Below are 21,436 nucleotides of genomic sequence, written 5' to 3'. Positions count from 1 at the left end.
ATCTGCTTCTAGGGACCCTTCGTAAAAGTACTGAATAGGGGGTTTGGGAGGGTGATAGGTCAGCAGGTGCATAGATCTAATACCCACAGAGCGCATACAGGATGTGATTCCGAGTAGCGTGTTAGGCTCAAGAGGAAAGAATCAGTGAGGCCCAAAAAAAGGACCTGAGTGCCTCAAGGTGGCAGCTGTCAGACCGCCTCCTTTTCTCACCAAACTATCTTTCTATCACCCTTTTTCTCTGTCACATGCACCTACACGCCCCCGAGATTTCCCTTGACAGCACATTACTCCCTCCATCACCTCGCTTCGCTCACCCCCTTTTCATATACACCCCACCCATTCCAGTTTCTCTTCTCGCACATCTACATCCATTCCTCATTTGAGGGCTAAATTGGCTGGAACAGGGCAGTTCAGTGATGCATTAGCTAGAATAAGGAATTGTTTAGACACAATCACTGATGTCCAAGTTCATTTGGATGGCGTCACTTTCGCTAAATGTGCGGAGAGAGACATTCGGTGCTGGGGAAAGAAAGAGCTGTGATGGGTAAATTTACTCCGTGAGGTGTCTTCCTCACACGCCATCTGGCGAAAACTGAACCAAAAGCTAGAATGGAAAGTGGAAAAGTGATTAGAGTCAAGATTTTCTTGGGAAAGAAAAGGCACAAGACAGAAAGGATATGAAATTTCACTCTCCATTAGTTGCTTGTCTAAGTCATTCCTATCCTGTTTTTTTTTTTTTTTGGGGGGGGGGGGGTGGCGGGGGTCTATGTTTCATTGTGCTTTCTCTAGGATTACTTTATATACCAGACAAGCCAAACGGTCTTTTCATGGCATTGTGTTAAGACAGAGTGTAAAAGAGTTTGCGTGCAGAATATGCTACAGTACTTTTTTATTTTTCATCATGTTTGGCTGCTAGGCCAAGCAGAATGGAGAATCGGTATCCTTTTTGTGGCGGAAGTGTTTTATTGTATCACCAGGGAGTTTTTAAGATCCTGCTGTGGATCCCGAGTACTATAATGGGTATTTATTGAGAATCAGAATCGATCAGTTGAACAGAACAAAATTTCTAAAGGGGAATGAGAAAAAAACACACAAGACAAAGGACTTACTGTAAACAAGATGAGAAAATTAAATCCTCATATATCTAGAACAATGACACATTAGATATGAGTGTTTTATGGGGCAGTAGTTCTACACCTTTTGAGAGAAGGACAGGACAAGATAGAACAGGACAAGGACAGGAGAAAAAGCAAGGGTTGTGAACCCAACTGTACAACTGAAGTGTGTTCATTTTGGCTTCAAATGTACACTTCTATTTCAAAAGTTGTTGTCATGCCCCTGTCCTAATCCCTACACCCTTCTATTTGTGGGCTTCCATTGCTTACAAACTGACAGCTTTTCGCTTTTGACACATTGCAACTAAAAAATTAAACTAGTAGCCTCTCGAATTTCTGCAAAAGAAATGGATTGGTCCAGGCAGTTTTGACCAATCACGATGATATACTGTTTGGGCAGCGTCATTGCAATGTATGTATGTGCAATAGTCAAATTGGTAGCTTGACTCCAATGTTGGTATACTCTATTTAATATGCAGTGCATCAACTGTAATATTTAAAAAAAAAAAACAAAAAACTGGGGCCTCATGTGCAAATGGTGCACATGCACAAAAATGTGTTGTTTTTCACAACAATGTTCAGATGAGATGAAAAGAGAAAAGATCTCAGAATTTATTTGTTAACCAGTGTCTTTAATGAATCAGTAATATTTCTGAGCACACCTTTTAATTGATCACTGCCATCATTCATGCTGCCTGCTGCACTCAAAATCTCTTCTTGTGACTCCGACACATGCACTGGAAAAAAAAAAGTCTGAATTTATTTAATTTGAACAAGTATAGTGGATGCACATGATTAAAATATGTTAAAAGGGTTTTTTAACCCGGGTCACGGGTTTTTTTTGGTTCTTTTTTTTTTTTTTTTTAGGAGAAGAGGCCTAAACAATGTCACTTTTACCATAATTGCAGCAACTCTCCTTAAATGGGATGAGGCCCTATGCCTATTTTTGCCACACTTTGGTGGTGCCCTGCTGTCCTCCGCTTCACATCCACCTTAATGTCGGACCAATTCTTTTTTTAGTTCAGCGTGTGTGCGCTTCTCTGACTCCACAGCATTGACAGCCGCACAATCTGTCCCATTCACTCTCTTTCTCTTGTTGTTAACGCTAGAAGACAGCATTCAAGTCGGAATTCCCTGTGCCCCTCCACTTCATTGCGGAAATTCACATTCAGAAAAATTATTTTTCTTCATGACCTTGCTTGTTTTCCTTTTTTTCTGGATCTCAGACAACAGTGATTCAGGATCTCAGGTGCAGGGTTCATTTAAATATCCATCCATCTATTTTCTTAGCCACTTATCCTCACAAGGGTTGCGGGAATGTTGGAGCCTATCCCACCTGTCAACCGGAAGGGGGGAGGGTACACCCTTAACTGGTTCCCAGCCAATCGCAAGGCACATAGAGACAAACAGCCACACTCACAATCACACGTAGGGGCAGTTTAGAGTGTCCAATTAAGGTTGCATGTTTTTGGGATGTGGGAGGAAGGAGGAAACCCAAGCAGGCATGGGGAGAACATGCAAAATCCATACAGGGAGGGCTGGGATTGAACCCGGGTCCTCAGAACTGTGAGGCCAACGCTTTGCAGCTGCGTCACCGTGTCACCTCATTTAAATCTGACTTGTATATTTAGATATGGGTGTGGCAAACACTTGGTCGGCAACTCCAATGCATGCCCTCAATACGTTGATTGGGATGTACGAAGAAAATGTGCCTGGATTCATGTGTGAATTTGAGCGTACGTCATGTTTCTGTAGGAAATTCATGCAAGTCTTTGTACATGAGGCCTCAGCAGAGAGACATGTTAGGACATGCAAATAAGATTAATGCCTACATTAAGGTAAATTATAACCCTTCAAACAACGTGCAGAACAGCTCTGACTGTTATATACTTTTCTCCTTGTATGAGAACTATAAATTAGGACATGTGAAACAATGTCCACCAGCTGTGTTTCCAGTATCACTCTTCAGTATGAAACTAATGGTCGTCACAATAGATTACATTTGGGGGGACAGGGAGCGGTGGAGAGCTACTGTAAAGAGATAAACTTCAGGTGAACTTCAAACAGAAGCGCATTTGAGTTCGCCAGCAGGTTAAGGATCCAAAACACACCAGCACTCAACATCTAAATGGCTTGAAAATCAAAATGAAGGTTTTGGAATGGCATTGTCACAGTGAAAATCTTGAATCCAATTGAAATGCATTGGCATGGTCTTAAAAAGGCCCTTCATGCTCAAAACCGTCAATTTTTGTGAATTGAAACAATTCTGCAAGGAAGGGTGAGCCAAAATAACTCCACAGAGATGTGAAAGCCTTATTGCCAGTTGTAGAAAACAGCTAATGTAAGTTGTTACTGATGATAATTGGGGGGAATTTCGATCTTTAAAATGTTGGTACTGTTGTTACCGAGTTTATGGTATAAATTTGGTGGACAGAATTTGAGATAGTTGAAATGCCATTTTGCTAAACAGCAATCAGAGTTAGTGTGCTTGCGATAACTATTTTTGGTAAAACAAAACAAAAACCCTAACCACCATTCAGCTCACTCTCAAATCATTTTACATGCACATTATACATCTAACATCAACTTTAAAAAATACTTACAGATACTCCTGTCTGTTTTTTTTTTTTTTTTTTTTTTTTAATCAATCGACCAACACTCTTGTCAGTTTGTAAAAAAATATCCATGTGAAACATTGGTTCCAGAAGGGCAAAAATGTTCTGGGTAGAATATTAAAAATATATATGGCAGGTTTAAAAAAATAAAAATCAGTCATTTCCCCCCAGTATTGTGCAGCCCCCAAAGAGTAGTCAAATTAGGTGAAGCTTTGCAAAATGGAAGCTCTGTGGTAAGGTAGCACCTGTTTGTATGCATTAGTTACAATACAATTTGCTTCGTCTTTAATGGCGATGGTAATATTCTAAATAGCTTCAGGTATCTAAAATGCCATCCAGTTGCACTTCAACTCTCAGTGGGCCTTCCTCCCAATTTCTTTCTCTATTAACCTAATGCTCTTATCTTCCTCTTTATTGTCTCCTCATGAGGTTAATCTCCTAGCGTCTTCATCCTCCTCCATCAATCACTCGCACAACGAGCCTGAGGTGACTGTGTGTAAGCCCTACTGATCATTTCCTGCCCATTACTTCCGTTGGCATGGCAGCGCTGACATGCTAATCGTAGCATAACAAATGTATACTGTATATACTTTATTAATCACTTTGTCGCCTTACAGGATCGTAGGGAGACACTCCATTTAATCAACGTCCCATTTTTTGTGCAAAATTAGTTTGTGACATCAGATGTGGGAATCGCTAATTGTGATCTCACATGTTACGAGTTGCAAGAGTCAAACATTATACGTTTAATTTAACTGGTACATATGGAAGTGGCTATGAAACACTGTATTCTTTTATTTACAGTGGCTGGCTTTAAAAAGGTGCATGTAAAATTTTGTATAACTCCATATAGAATCACCGCAAGGTCCAAGTGACAGATGGTATTGAGGCTTTGAAAGCTTCCATGTTTCATTGTTTGTGGTAGGATACTGTATATATTCCCCTACAACTCTGTGCATCGGTGAGTGAATGTGTGGTCTATTTTTCCAAAGTTTGAGTGGTTTAGATGCAACTACAGTGGAGCCTCTTTCTCCATCCATTTTCTGACCCGCTCATCTTCACTAGGGTCATCGGTTTGTTGGGGCCTCACCCAGCTGACTGGTGAAAGGCAGGGTTCATCCTGAGCTGGCCACTAGCTAACCTCAGCTAACCTATTTAGATGAACACTGATCATTAGAGACCCCCCGCCCACCCAAGATTTAAAAACACCTCTTCCGTAAAGGAAAAAATTGATCTAATTTGTAGCTGCCATAAAATTGTAAAACTAAGTCATCTGTTCTGTGCAGGAAAATGTATGCATTTTGTCCTCCAGTAATCCACAACTGATGATTTGTGAGTCGCATACAAATGAACTTGCAGAAAGAAATCACTGCTTGCTTTTTACATAAACACAACTGACATTCTGTTATGTAGTCTGTAGCGGTCGTGCATGTGACGTCAACATTTTCACGGCGCCATATTGCTGGTCAAACAGAGCTGCTCGACATTGTGGGAAACATTGAACCGTAGGACAATATTTACAATACCCGAGACCTGTGCTGTTGGTCGTCACAACAGACGAGACAGATGTTCAAAGAGATCATTCTTTGGAATACAAGCTGAAAAGACCAGAAAATATCGATGGATTTCGACAATTAAACATGATGGATGCTGCCCAACCTAAATACACACACACCTGTGTAGCGATCGCTTCATTTCAGGAAGGAATTATTCCTCTCAACCTCAAATTACCAAAAACTATTTATAATGCCAAGTTGGCTCATTTGAGAACAATGCGTGTTCAAAAAAAACCTCAGGTTTACGGATTTTAGGTGTGACCGCAATCGCTTCCATGTACGTTCCATGGAGATGACTCCGTCCTCTTTCTTTTAATTTTTTCTTTTTTCAATCATAGTTAATGAATGCGAGTTTGTGTAAAACCAGGGGTCATTTATTTAAATATTGGTATTTGTATTGAATACCAGCTGAAAAGATCGATGGATTCCGGCAAAGATTAACGTGTCGCTGAACACACTTCCGCATTCACAAGGCGTCAAAACCGTCACTATGTGGGATTTATTCCTGATGAGAACAGATCCAGCAACAAAGTATTCGTATGTGTCCAGACTTTTATACGCTTTTAAACTTTTCCGTGTAAATCTCGACGACTTTCTCACCAGATCCATGTGTATATCCGGTTGTCCAAGACAAGCGGAAGGGAATTAACAGTCCAATTTCTTATCGGCGAAAACATCGATTTTGGCATTAAATAAGGGTCCTCTATGTCGAGTTTATCTAATTTTTCCACGTACCGTCATTTATTTTCACCTTCTAAATGTCTGACAATATCAGACAAGACTGGGCGTCGTGCTACAAGACATATTTCCGTGTCGCCTCCAGCCGACTTAGCATTGAGCAATGCTTAGCTTGACCGGCAATATGGCGAGGTAAACAAAAGTCACATGATTTTATGATGGAGGTGCACAAGCTCTATAGTTCTGTTGTGATTAATGTGCAATTGGCCATATTTAACTGAGCAGGCAGGACGGGGTTCTGCTTATTGCTTTTACCACTTTGCAATAAGTTCAATTTCTGCTTCTCTTGTCTTCAGTTTTCTACTAGGAAATCATGTACTGGTACTCTTGTGCTAGCTAGCATCATCCTAACGTAAAAAGTCAAAAAAACAAAAGCAGGCTAATCCTTTTGATGTTCACTGAGCTGACTCTTTAAATATGTTTATAAGTTAAAAAATATCCTAAAGAAATTAAATGAAACTTGTTGAGGTTTTTTGCTTGCTTTTCTGTGACTTTTGTATATTTTTCTTGAAAATTTTGGGCCAATTCGACATTGTATTTTAAAGGTCATTCCATATACATATTTAGAGACTGTACCTTTTGTTTTTGTTTTTTTGGGGTTCAACTCATGAATCTAAATATTTCCATCCTTGCCAGCCCTTGAGCACTATGGCTGAGTGCAGCCAGACATTACCACGTCAACGACCAGACTACCTGGCTGACTTCACCAGCAGTAGCAGCGCTGAAAACTCCTGCTCGTCCTCAAATGAAGATGAGGAAGAGAAGAGAAAAGTAGAAGGGGATACTCGAGGTGGAGAAAAGCGGGAGAAGAAAGTCTCTTACGACCTTGGAAGCAAGGAGAAGATCTTGGCTGAACGCTCAGGTAAAGCATTAGGTTGCTTTTATGGCTTACATACATTGCCTGTGAATATCCTCATTTATCCAGGTCACTAGATTCTGAGGGCATTGAGTCAGTTGTAACTGGACTGTTCTGTTTGTCTTAGAAGACGTTTCCCCTCTTATCTGAGCAGGCTTCATCACTCCACTGAGCAGGCCTCATCAGTTCACGCAGTAAGGCTTACTTAGGATGTACTAGCCAGTGTTTGTGTGGCAAATTCAACTATTACATTTCAAAGATTGGTTTTAGCCCAATATTATCTCCACTCAAACACATTACGTATATACTCCTCATTACACTTATGTAATGAAATCTAATACAAAAGTTGGGTATGTTTAATATTATAGTTGTAATTTTTACATTAGTATTATAGTATCTTCCATGCTGTTTTGAATAATCCACTCACATTATTTCGCTCCACAATTGAGGCAAAAATATCCATCCGTTTTCTTAGTCGCTTATCCTCATAAGGATCTCGGGGTGTGCTTGGAGCCTATCCCAGTTGTCAACGGGAAGGAGGCGGAGATCACCCTGAACAGGTTGCCAGCCAATCACAGGACACATCAAGACAAACAGCCACACTCACAATCACACCTTAATGTTGCACATTTTTGGGATGTGGGTGGAAACCGGAGTGCCCGGAGAAAACCCACGCAGGCACGGGGAGAACATGCAAACTCCACACAGGTGGGTCCGGAATTGAATCCGGTACCTCAGAACTGTGAGGCCAACGCTTTCCAGCTGAACCACCGTTCTGCCTGTGGCAAAAATACTTTTGCCCCCCTCAACCCTAGTCTGGTGGCCATCCAGGCCACCAAACGCGAGGGGTCTGGGTGGACAGGTCAGGAGGACAACCCGGACGCCAAGCACCAGGGTCCCCAGGGGGTGATTCGGGTGGATGACCGCGGTGAGGAACCAAACGGCGAAGCAGGAACCAGACTGAGGCAGGCAACTGTGACGAAGAACCTCCCACGCCGTGGTTACGAGACGACGAGGGATTGGTCGCCACCAAGGCTTGGTCAGAAGGCAGCCATGGATTGGTCACCAACGAGGCCAGGTCATGAAGCAGCTGGGAGCCATCAGGAGCGAAGAGGATGACAGAGAGAAGGACCAAAGCCGTGACCGCCACCATCACAGCCATCCCGAAGTCTCTCCAGCATCAGAACTCCCCAGTTCCTGTCGCCGTCGAGACAGGGGCGTGGGACGGCCGCAGACCAGTCGCCGCTGGTACTCCTGGACGGGAACGTGAGAAGGTGGCGGCGGCGCAACCATCGCCACCTCCTCCTGGACAGCAACGTGAGAAGGCGGCGGCAGCGCCACTATTGCCACCTCCTCCTGGACAGCAACATGAGAAGGCGGCGGCACCATCGCCACCTCCTGGACGGGAACGTATGGGCGTGCCCGTCACCGTCGGAGCAGGAATGGGGGGCGACTGCATACAGGTCGCCAACGAAGCAGGAGCGTGGACCGGCCGCGGGCTGGTCACCACCGGGACTCCCGGGCACGGATGAGAACCGGCTGCGGAGACGTCGCCACCTCCTGGACAGCAACGTGAGGCGGCATCCGGTCGGTCTCCACTGCCACGTGAGCTTGCAGTGCTTTCGTTGATACAGCAACGTGGGCATGGCGCGATGGCGGGTCCGTTTCCACGGCGACGTGAACAAGCGTAGGCAGAGAGTCAGTCGAAACTGACACATGGGCGTGTCTCGGGAGCGGGTCAGTTCCAACTGCCGCGTGAGCATGAGTCAGAAACGAGTCCGTTGAAACCGCAACGTGGGCGTGTCGAGGTGCCGGACCCGTTCCCACTGCAACGTGCGCCAGGTTTGGTAGCTGATCAGTTGCCACTGCCGCGTGAGCAAGAGTTAGTCACGACTCCGTCGAAACTGCAACGTGTGCGTGTCGAGGTGGTGGATCAGTTCCCACTGCAACGTGCGCTTGGTGAGCTGGCGTATCCGTTCCCACCGCAGCGTGAATCTGTGTCAGCAGCGAGTCAGTAGTAGTCGCGACGTCAGCGTAGCTCGGCCGTTTCTTCAATCCTTGCTGAACCTGGGTCGTGAGAGCCACCAATTCGGTGCTCTGCCGCTCTATCTCCGCCCGCATTTCGTGGAAGAACACCTCGTAAATTGCCGGCTCCTCCTCCCTCTGGGCTGGAAGCTTCGTCACCAGCTGCGGGTCTGCCGGTTTCACCGTTGCGGGCGAGGAGTGGGAGGACGGTGTCTTAGTAGCCGCACAGCGGGAGGCACAAGGGAGCCCCCGGCCGGGGCGTCTCCTCTGGCCGCCATGCGTAGGTCCCGGGTAGATGGCCAAGCGGGTTCCCACAAACGGGTTGGTGTACTCGGATCTACCGGGTGAAGATGCTCGGGTGCTGGAAACGCGGGGAGGTGAAACAAACTGGCCGGGATTGAAGATCGGGCGAAGAGATTCGTAATCGAAATAATCAGAGTCATACTCAGGCAGCCGGTCATACAAATCAATGTCCTCCTCATAGTCGGAAAAGTCAGTGTCCAGAAGAATATATCTTGGTCGGGACGTATTCGTAGCTCGCCGGCGGAGCATATGACACGGAAGCGGGGGACGCCGTGGAGCCTGCCCGGATCGGAGAGACTTGGTCCTGCGGCAGACAGTCTACCTTGCGTCGGTCCCGACGACACCGGGTCTTTCCTGCTGGGTCCTGTTTTGGCCAGATCGTTCTGTCACAACCCATCGGAACGGAGGTAGGACCGAAACGCAGGAGGACACGGAAGATGCAAGGTAGTTCGGGGAAAAACGTTTATTATCAGAAAGTCGGGGATCGGGCAGGCAGTCAGGTGCAGCGGCGGTAGTTGGGACGTTGGGCGAAGAGAGCAGGTGAGCGGGCAGGCCGGAGTCGGTACACGGGAGATCGATCAAGGAAGGCAGAAGTGTCAAAGGAGTCAGGCTTACGGGGTCGGTCGGAGAACAGGCGAAGGTCGGTACACACGGGTTGACGATCAGGGTTACGAGAGTGCTGGAATGGGACATGAACCTCATCGATCTGCCGGAGAACCAGTCGTCATCGGGGTCCTATATATACAGGGGATAATCAGCTCGCATGAGGCGCAGGTGCGTGCCTTCCAATTAGCGCGGCCGAGCGGGCACCCGCACAGCCTGACCTGGAGCAGCAGGATCATGACAGGCGCAGCCGAGGCTTCGAGGGGTTCTAGTGTGGTAGCCTCAGTATTGCATCTCTGCTTTTTGCAGATGACATTCTTCTTCTGTTGGCTTCATCAGGAGAAGTTCAGATATCTTGGGATCTTGTTCACAAATGAGAGAAGAATAAAATTTGATATCGACAGGTAGTGTCTGCAGTGATGCGGATTTTGCATGTACGTTCCTACCCTCACCTATAGTTACATGCTGGGGTCATGACCAAAAAAACAATCTTCCTGACAACAATGGTGGAAATGAGTTTTCTCCGCATGGTATGCGGGCTGTCCCATAGAGGTAGCATGAAAAGCTCAGTCTTTCGGGAGGAGTTCAGAGTAAAGCCGTTGCTCCTCCTCATTGAGAGGAGCCAGATGAGGTGGCTTAGGAATTTGTTTAGGATGCCGGGACACCTACCTGGTGAGGGTGTTCTGTGGACATCCCACCGGGAGGAGACCCTGGGAACGACCCACGACTCCCTGGAGTGACTGGGTCTCCTGGGTTATCTGGGAATGCCTTTTGATTCCCTTGGAAGAGCTGGTGGAAGTGGTTGGAGAGAAGTAAGTCTGTTCTTCCCTGCTAAATCTACTTACTTCCCCCACACCCTGACCTCAAATAAGCGGAAGAAAATAGATGGATGGATTTACAAGAAAACATTAGACCACAAAGCACGTCTTGTGTTGGGAAAAGGGCTATACGAATTTCATAATTGGTGTGATAACGGTACCCTTGTTGGATTTTGAACCAACCAATCTGTGTAGCAAGTTCACAATACAAATACCATTCTCATGACTGTTCGTTAAGAAAAAATAGTGCAAGAATTAAAGTAATTTCTATTAGAAAATTTGGTCTTAGTCAGGTGTTGACTGTCACAGGTGAAGAAAGTGGCCCCAATTTTGAAGCATAAGTTGAAAAATGAATGCACCATAAGAGAAAAAAAAATACCTTAAAAAAACCCTTAGATTTATGTTGAAATGCTCCGTTTTAGTATGAGACAGATAAACCACAAAAATCCACGGTATGCCGAAATGTCATGTGAACTTTCATTCAGTTCAAGCAGCACCTTTTTTCACAGTCCATGTGCTGACCTTGTTGAATAGAAGAAAAAAAACACTCCAGTTTCAAAGTGCGGTGAAAAAAAGAATATTTGCGTGAGCTCACTGTGTTTATAACAAAATAGCAGACAAAGCCGTGAAGCATTTGGACTGTGAATGAATGTGTGAGTGGATGTGCGTACAGATAAAAACAGAATCCCTGCCAATAGCCACCCGCACCAAGCCATCAAAAGGCTGGATGACTAAAACTCATCATGCTCTCATTTGGGATCCAGAGCACGGATGCTTCAGCTACTACCCATTCGTGAACATGTAATGCAGACACTTTGTAAATTTATAGCAAAGACAATTACGGTGGCTTCAAGACCGGTTGGAGGCGTTTCAAGAATGATTATGTTCAGGGTATGCTTTTATGTACATTATGCCTCATTGTGTTTTTGTGAGATGCTTATTAACACGGCCATATTTACACTTCGAAATTTCATCTTACCAACCCTGAAAAGGTCACCGCATGTCAAGGCATATCATATTTTCGTCGACATTGGCCACGAGTAATAGACTGACTACTACTCCTAGTCCCCCAAAACACTGCAATTGCTAGTGTCATGTCTTGTCGCTGTGGCTGTCCTCTTTTGGCAGTATCAGGCACCGAACAGTCTGTGAGGCTGTGAATGTGTAATGTGTCCTGACTTCTGATAGGATGAGAGAGCCAAGTGAACAGTTATGTTGGGGGGAGAGCAGAACATTTAGCAGAATATGGTTATGGCTGACAATCACCATACCTGCGTGCATTAAACAGATTCTTGATTGATCACCTCCTTGTCATCCTTTTACCAATTGGTTATATGCTGCAATAATTAAAAGACGCTGTGCTTTTGTGGGTTTGGTTTTAGCAGCTGCTCTAACTGGATGACATTTGGTACATCCAGCTGCACCAGTTTTGCTTACAGTTCTGTGAAAAGGAATCCTTGCAATGTGCAATTGAACGTTAGTCAACAGTCAACAGCTCCACAATAGTGTTTGCAGTGGAAGGTGGTGATATTCCATTGTTCATACAATGTCATGGATTATGCACTTAATTACCGTATGTACAGTTTATTTCATCTATAAAGTTTTGACAAATATAAAGAGCAGGTGGCCACTTTCTAATTCTGAAAGTAGGTTTAGAATAGTCACTTTTGTTTGCAAAGTTCAAGAGTCAACAAAAGGCCATGAGTATTATTATGCTCATGTAGTAAATGGAGGGAAAATGATTTGTCGATCTTCATAAGTTGATTTAATTTTAAGATAAAATACTATATAGTTTCAATTCAAATTGCTACTACTTATTTTGGGCTCTATTTTCACAGCAAGCACAAATAAGGTATAGAGCATGGCATAACTGGAACGAGGCATGTAAAACTGGGTTGTCGTGATCTTGCAGCTCTGTGCAGCCGGCACTGGTAGGTGTAAACAGAGATGTCTTTGTTCTCTGCCAGTCAAAGCGGCTTCATTCATTCATTCTCTTTAAGTGAGGCACACTGACGGTCTCGCATACATGGAGAGAGCAATCCATGCATGTGGCAAAAACCAAAGTGTTAAAGTATGATCTGACGACAACCACAAGCAACTTAAAAATATGTCTGCATAGTGCACAAATCTATCCCTAACCATGTCAAATCTTTTGTGCATATACACACCTACAAACCTCATAGCTGCACACGAGCCAATTGGGTGATTCAAATAAATAAAAAAGGACAAATAAATATTCAAAGACCTACTTTCTACAATGATTCAGAGGATTCAAAGTCCGCTTTTCACATGTTTATGAATAAAATCCCTATGATCCACCCCACATGTCTGTGGATCCCGTGTATCTCTCTACCCACTCTGTGAGGATTTGGGCTAGGTCCAGTTTTGGTGCTTTAGTGGACTGTTGTAACTACAGCACATTTAAAATAGGATGTCTGCGCTAGTGTGGGTGACACCAAAGCTGGCTTTAATCCTCTCTAATTGAACTAGTTATTGTATATGTCATATGTCCAGAAGAGGACTCACTTTGTGTGTGACAGGAACTTTGAACATTAGTTGTGGACCCTAATTAAATACATTAGTGCCAGAACTGATGAAAACTCCTCAAGTGACTTAAATGTGTTGGCGGATCTCATTGATCAATTGCCCCTCCAACGATTGTTCTTCTTTTCCTAAAGTCACCTATTGACAAAATGTCTGCTCTGGTCTAAGAAATAAAAATAACTTATTTAGCACTATTCCAGACAATAAAAGACGCTTTGCCAATTTCACAATTCACTCCGCAGTCACACCCTGGTGGTGGTAAGCAACTTGTGTAACCACAGAACATGTGGCTGCCATTCTGCTCCTACAACCCATCCAATCACCAAACATGCAACCATATTTATTCATTCATTGGCAACGTACGTTCAGGGACACAGTGACGACAGTGCTCTTAAGCGGGGAAACAAACTTGAGACCCTCTGGATGCAGAGCATACTCTTGTCTTCTTCCCTACCTCTGACATGCCCAATATAAAATATCCATCTAGCCATCCATTTTATTAGCCATGATCCTCACAAGGGTTCTGGGAATGCTGCTGTCATCGGGCAGGAGGCGGGGTACACGATGAACTAGTTGCCAGCCAATCACAGGCCACATGGAAACAGCAGACAACAGTCACACTCACAATCTCACCAAGGTACAATTTAGAGTTTTTACTCTCAAAACTGGAAAGGAGAGGAATGAAGATTAGCCAAAGTAAAACAGAATATATGTGCGTGAATGAAAAAGTGGAGGGGGAAGAGTGAAGCTACAGGGAGAAGAGATAGCGAGGGTGGACGGCTTCAAATATTTAGGGTCAACAATCCATAGCAATGGTGAGTGTGGTAAGGAAGTGAAGAAACAGGTCCAAGCAGGTTGGAACAGCTGGCGAAATGTGTCTGTTGTGTTATTTGACAGAAGAGTCTCTGCGAGGATGAAGGGCAAAGTCTATAAAACAGTGGTGAGGCCCGCCATTATGTACGGATTAGAGATGGTGGCACTGAAGAAACAACAGGAAGCAGAACTGGAGGTGGCAGAAATGAAGATGTTGAGGTTCTTGCTCAGAGTGAGCAGGTTGGATAGGATTAGAAATGAGCTCATTAGAAAGACAGCCAAAGTTGGATGTTTTGGAGACAAGATTAGAGAGAGCAAACTTAGATGGTTTGGACATGTTCAGAGGTGAGAGAGTGAGTATATTGGTAGAAGGGTGGTGAGGATGAAGCTGCCATGCAAAAGAGCGAGAGGAAGACCAAAGAAAAGGTTGATGGATGTGGTGAGCGAGGACATGAAGACTGTGGTTGTTAGTGAGGAAGATGCAAGAGATAGGCTTAGATGGAAAAAGAGACACGCTGTGGTGACACCTAATCGGGACGAGCCGAAAGGAAAAGAAGAAGAGTCAAAATAAAATTTTTTAACTTACTGTTCATAATGTTACAATGACTTACAATACTTTTACGTATAGTAGTTTTTATGAACACTCCAGCCTAATATGCCAGAGCATTTTAACATTGGTGAATAGAGTGGGACTTGTTTTTTAAGTGGTAATGTTGTCAAAGGTTTGAGAACCACTCCAATAGACAATTAGACATTTTTATGAATGGATGTCAGTTATACAGAATTTCACAATTTTTGAAGCTCTTCATCCGTATTCCATGTGAACAGAAAAAATCAATATGCTCGACAATGAGATTCAGAAGACAGTCACTTTGAATCAGAGAGTTGTTCCTACTTTATATTTTTAGTGTCCATTCACTGTGTGCTGTAAAAGTGACACTTCATCACTTTTAAAACTACTGTTAAATGCAAGTTAAGAAAGTCATTGAGTCTCCTTTTCTTCTCTTTTTTCTGTACAGGTCGAATGCACTGGAAACCAGCAGTCAAGCTGGTCAAAACTAGTCCGGCCTCTTCTGCTACTTCAACACTCTCTGGCCGAATCAGACGGTCCATCTCATGCCCTCGCTCCATCTCTTCCCTCTCGTCACCCAACGAAGTGCGAGCTCCGTCCACTAGGTCCTCTCCTAACGTTCCGGTCATGGCTATCCCTGTACGCCCGAGCTCTGCAACACTACGCTCTCATTCATTAAGCCGCAGTGGCTCTGCCCATCGTGTGCCTCACAGCAACAGCCTGGGAGCCATTCACTCCAATATTGTAAGATCACAAATACACACAAACATACAATACACGCAAATGGGATTTTTTTTTGTTTGCAACTTTTTCTGTCATACTGGTTCTTATAACTGTCCTTAATGTCAACAATTTTCTATTGCGTTGCCACCAGTCATTTAACGCCTGCCTCCCTGATTCTCCTACCTGCTAAACAAGTGTCCTGATAACCAAAAAGCCACCCCCTTGTGCGCATGCATCTTGCGATACAACACGTAATTTGTAGTCTTTTGAAAGCTATACTACTTCTTCTTCTTCTTTTCCTTTCGGCTTTTCCTGTTAGGGGTCGCCGCAGCGTGTCATATTTTGCCATCTTAGCCTATCTTCTGCATCTTCCTCTCTAACACCAACTGCCCTCATGTCTTCCCTCACCACATCCATAAACCTTCTCTTTGGTCTTCCTCTCGCTCTTTCGCCTGGCAGCTCCATCCTCAGCAGCCTTCCACCACCTGTTTCTTCAGTGCCATCATCTCTAATCCGTACATCATGGTCGGCCTCACCACTGTTTTGTAAACTTTGTCCTTCATCCTCGTAGAGACTCTTCTGTCATATAACACACCAGACACCTTTCGCCAGCTGTTCCAACCTACTTGGACTCGTTTCTTAACTTCCTTACCACACTCACCATTGTTCTGGATTGTTGACCCCAAGTATTTGAAGTCGTCCATCCTCGCTATCTCTTCTGCCTGTAGCCTCACTTTTCCCTCTGCACTTTTCTCATTAATGCACATATATTCTGTTTTACTTCGGCTAATCTTCATTCCTCTCCTTTCCAGCATGCCTCCATCTTTCTAATTGCTCCTCTGCATGCTCCCTGCTTTCACTGCATATCACAATATCTGCGAACATCATGGTCCAAGGGGATTCCAGTCTAACCTCATCTGTCAGCCTATCCATTACCACTGCAAACAGGAAGGGGCTCAGAGCTGATCCCTGATGCAGTCCCACCTCCACCTTAAATTCCTCTGTCACACCTAAGGCACACCTCACCATTGTTCTGCTGCCATCATACATGTCCTGTACTATTTTAACATACTTCTCTGCCACACCAGACTTACGCATGCGGTACCACAGTTCCTCTCTTGGTACTCTGTCATAGGCTTTCTCTAGATCCACAAAGACACAATGTAGCTCCTTCTGACCTTCTCTGTACTTTTCCACTAGCATCCTCAAGGCAAATAATGCATCTGTGGTACTCTTTCTAGGCATGAAACCATACTGTTGCTCGCAGATACTTGCTTCTGTCTTGAGTCTTGCCTCCACTACTCTTTCCCATAACTTCATTGTGTGGCTCATCAACTTTATTCCTCTATAATTCCCATAGCGCTGAACATCCCCTTTGTTCTTAAAAATGGGAACTAGAACACTTTTCCTCCATTTTTCAGACATCTTTTCGCCCACAAGTATTCTGTTGAATAAGTTGGTCAAAAACTCCACCGCCAATTCTCCAAATTGCTTCCATACCTCTACCGGTATGTCATCAGGACCAACTGCCTTTCCATATTTCATCCTTTGTAGTGCCTTTCTGACTTCCACCTTAGTAATCATTGCAACTTCCTGGTCCTTCACACTTGCCTCTTCAACTCTTCCTTCTCTCTCATTTTCTTCATTCATCAACTTCTCAAAGTATTCTTTCCCTCTATTTAGCACACTACTGGCAGCAGTCAACACATTTCCATCTCTATCCTTAATCACCCTTACCTGCTGCACATCCTTCCCATCTCTATCCCTTTGTCTGGCCAACCTGTAGAGATCCTTTTCTCCTTCTTTCATGTCTAACCTGGTGTACATGTCGTCTTATGCCTCTTGTTTAGCCTTTGCCACCTCTACCTTTGCCCTACGTCGCATCTCAATGTACTCCTTTCGCCTCTCCTCAGTCCTCTCAGTGTCCCGCTTCTTCTTCGCTAATCTCTTTCCTTGTATGACTCCCTGTATTTTGGGGTTCCACCACCAAGTCTGGTTCTCCCCTTTCCTACCAAAAGACACACCAAGTACTCTCCTGCCTGTCTCTCTGATTACCTTGGCTGTCGTAGTCCAGTCTTCCGGGAGCTTCTGCTGTCCATCGGGAGCCTGTCTCACCTCTTTCCTAAAGGCCGCACAACATTCTTCCTTTCTCAGCTTCCACCTTGTTCTTGTAGGTCACTATATGTTCCTCCCTCTTCTGGAAATAAGTGTTCACTACAGCCATCTCTATCCTTTTTGCAAACTCCACTACCATCTGTCCCTCAAAGTTCCTTTCCTGGATGCCGTACTTACCTATCACTTCTTCATCACCCCTGTTTCCTTTACCAATATGTCCATTACAATCTGCACCAATCACAACTCACTCGGTGTCTGGGATGCTCAGAACTACTTCATCTACGTCCTTCCAGAATTTCTCTTTCAACTCTCGGTCACATCCTACCTGTGAGGCATAGCCGCTAACCACATTATACACAACACCCTCAATTTAAAATTTTAGTCTCATCACTCCATCTGATACTCTTTTCACCTCCAAGACATTCTTACCTAGCTCATCCTTTAAAATAACCCCTACTCCATTTCTCTTCCCATCTACTCCGTGGTAGAATAATTTAAACCCTGCTCCTAAACTTCTAGCCTTGCTACCTTTCCACCTGCTCTCTTGCATGCACAGAATATCAACCTTTCTCCTAATCATCATGTCAACCAACTCCTGAGCTTTTCCTGTCATAGTCCCAACATTCAAAGTCCCTACACTCAGTTGTAGGCTCTGTGCATTCCTCTTTTTCTTCTGACGCTGGATCCGGTTTCCTCCTCTTCTTTGTCTTCGACCAACAGTAGCTGAATTTCCACTGACGCTCTGCTGCTTAGCAGTGCTGGGGGCGGGCGTTGTTAACCCGGGCCACGACCGATACGGTATGGGATTCTTTAGATGAATGGTCATGTTTGTTTGGCACAGTTTTTACGCCGGATGCCCTTCCCTACGCAACCCTCTGCATTTATCCGGGCTTGGGATCGGCCTACAGATTCCACTGGTTTGTGCCCCCATCGGGCTGCATTTTGAAAGCTATACAACACTGTTCTGCAAATAATCGTTTTAACATTCTCAATAATTTCCTAGTTATTTAACGAATCCAAATAATCAAATTTCAAAGACTACAATCAAGCCAGTCTAAAATGCCTTCAACATGCATTATTTACAATAAATCAACAGTGGGTGACTTGACTGAGCGCAAGAAAAAAAATAAAAACAGCAAGGACAACCATTATGTGTATATTATCATTTAAAATTCCATTATATACTGTAGGCAGCTATATAGGACCACGTAACAATGGTTATTCTATTTTTTTTCTCATTGATCATTTGTTTAGGGTGATCCACTAATTAACCTGAGGAGTAAAGAGCAGGAAGCAGCACTTACATGTCAGACACTGACTGCGCTCACATTCATGAGGATCCGATTTCCCGGAAAAACGGAGGAGGAAGCGGAGGGAGTGTTGGATGAGGTAGGTAGGCTACATCTGCTGTATGCGTGTATCTTTACTAGTACAACTGTAAAGGCATTTTCAAAGAGTAATTGGGATTTTGCAGCACGCGGTCAACTTTCCCATTCATTGTGTATGTGCTGATGAAGTGGGTCTCTGTAATGCCATGTCGCAGAAAGTGTAGAGGGTGGCTGACGTAACGTGATGCGCCTTCAAATATACAAATGTTCAATTAAAAAGAGGCATTGTGATGAGGGGGAGTCATTTCAGTGCACTATTTTAGTGTAGTTTGTACTGTAAACAACAAGGGAAGATGGAGAAAAGTCAAACTAGATGCAGTGTCCGACTCCCAGTGTCCTGAGCTTTGGGACAGTAGAAAATTTATGTACCGAGACATCTCTGTAAGAGTACATTCAACTGCTCCCTGCTCATTCCGAAATAATGTACACAGTGATGTGCTCTTCACGTACGACCTTAAGACTTTGCTGTAAAATTATTATAGAATGTACCCAGTCCTTTAAAAAATACCTGCTGATGTGAGGACCTTTCACATTGAGCAATTGCGGTTAAAGGACTTAACAATTACTCATCACAGGGGAAGATGCACAGTAAGCTTCCACCCGTTCACAGCTCGCCATTCTTTTTTTTTCTGAGACTTATCCTCAGCTATTCATGTTTTTGTGTGTTTTCCAGAAAACCCTAATAGTCTGTCAGAGCCATGGCTAATAGGAAAATAATAATTAATGTCAAGGAAGTATGTATGTCTGTTCTAAGATCTTTGTGTGTCAGGCAGGAACTAAGATTTGCCTGGATTGTCGCCTGACTTTGATGTGAGCAGTGTGGGTTCAGCTTCCACTCAGTGATGACGTCTATATATGCCCTCGAGAGACTTGCGGCCATTTTAGGGTGTAGTCTGCCTTTTCGTCACCCTGACCAGGAAGATGGATGGATCTATCTATCTATCTATCTATCTATCTATCTATCTATCTATCTATCTATCTATCTATCTATCTATCTATCTATCTATCTATCTATCTATCTATCTATCTATCTATCTATCTATCTATCTATCTATCTATCTATCTATCTATCGATCGATCGATCGATCGATCTGTCTGTCTGTCTGTCTGTCTGTCTGTCTGTGTGTCTGTCTGTGTGTCCGTCTGTCTGTCTGTCTGTCTGTCTGTCTGTCTAATAATAATATAATCATATATATATATATATATATAATATATATATATAGAGAGAGAGAGAGAGAGAGAGAGAGAGAGAGAGAGAGAGAGAGAGAGAGAGAGAGAGAGAGAGAGAGAGAGAGAGAGAGAGAGAGAGCAATACACAATCACATTATATAAAAATACAACCTGTAAAATCAAATAAACAGATTAAAACAGTATATTACTCCCAACATTAAAAACAAAACAGTGCAGAGTGTCATGCCGAGTTGAAAGCCAAATAATAAAAATGGGTTTTAAGACAAATTTTGAAGATGGGCAGTAAGGGCGATTGCGCATTATTTAGCGGGAAGTTATTCTAAAGAGATGAACCGGCAAAGGAAAAAGCTCTATCCTCTCTGAGTCCTTTGCACCTCCAGGAGCATCTGGTGGGCTGACCTGCGGCAATGTAAAGGAGTATTGGGATAGAGCAGCTCAAAGAGGTAAGGTGAGGCGAGACAATTTAAAGATTTAAAAACAACTAAAAAAAACAAAATGCACAGGAATCCAGTGAAGAGAGGTCAGACTTGGTGTTATATGCTTCCTCCTACGTGCTCCAGCTATGAGGCGAGCAGCAGCCAACTGGAGATGTCTCGGGGAGGGAAGGATGACTTCATAATAAAGTGCATTGCAGTGATCTATCAAAGACATAAGAAAGGCATGGATTACTGTTGCAAAGTGCTGCTGTGGAAAAAAAGAGGCTTTGGTTTAGCGAGCTGCCTAAATGACAAAAAATGGCCTTGACGACTGCCGCAGTTTGCTGATCCAGTTTAAGATAACTATCCAGTCTGAAACCCAAGTTCAAGACTGTTGGCTTTTGGTAGTGTGTCAGGGTGGCGGATGTTGAAGGCTCACTAGTTTCTTGAAATGCAAAATAAAACTTTTATTACATTGTATTGTATTTCTGGTTTATATATCTGCAGTTTAAATCTAAAGTTTGACGGTTTTATTTGCAGTGGGGCTCATTGTCTATTTCTACCTTACTGTATTAAATAATTAATTAATAAGTAATTAAACACAGGGAAGGGTGTAGTGTAGAAGTGAAGAAGAGGTAAAAGTGTGAGATCTACTTTTTCTCCCAGAGACCAATCTGTGGCCAGGTTCCCAGAGAAGTGAGAGAAGAGTGTCTAGAGAAAACCCACACAGGCGCGGGGAGAACATGCAAACTCCAAACAGGTGGGGTCGGGATTTCAACCCCGGTCCTCAGAACTGTGAGGCCTATGTTTGACAGTTGGTCTGTCGTTCTGCCAATTAATCAATCAGATTTTTTTACACCTCAGGGTTTATCCAATCTTAACTTCTGAAACATCCTGCTGTCAGAGTGAACTCTCTTACAATTTGTACTTATGCCGAAACTTTTCTTGCACTCATATTTTTAGTCTGATGTTGGAGGTCGTAAGAAATAGAAGAATAGAAATAGTGGCAGGGTTTAGACACAATCATGCAGTCTTTTTGTCACACA

The 21,436-nt window shown here is 43.8% G+C and overlaps 1 protein-coding gene across 7 annotated transcripts in view; it reads left to right on the top strand.

The window, feature by feature from the left end:
• Window positions 1-21,436, top strand: part of ttll7 (tubulin tyrosine ligase-like family, member 7) — a 104,538-nt gene that overhangs the window by 62,499 nt on the left and 20,603 nt on the right. For all 7 annotated transcript variants that reach the window (XM_061826022.1, XM_061826021.1, XM_061826018.1 and 4 more), the window contains 3 exons: window positions 6,661-6,886; window positions 15,006-15,301; window positions 18,650-18,784. In XM_061826022.1, the coding sequence (XP_061682006.1) occupies window positions 6,661-6,886; window positions 15,006-15,301; window positions 18,650-18,784 (657 nt within the window). The remainder of the gene's footprint in view (window positions 1-6,660; window positions 6,887-15,005; window positions 15,302-18,649; window positions 18,785-21,436) is intronic.

Source organism: Syngnathoides biaculeatus, chromosome 7, assembly GCF_019802595.1.
Source record: "Syngnathoides biaculeatus isolate LvHL_M chromosome 7, ASM1980259v1, whole genome shotgun sequence".
Lineage (NCBI taxonomy): Eukaryota > Metazoa > Chordata > Actinopteri > Syngnathiformes > Syngnathidae > Syngnathoides > Syngnathoides biaculeatus.
The sequence above is the reverse complement of the archived record's forward strand: the minus strand, read 5'-3'. Positions and strand labels throughout refer to the sequence as shown.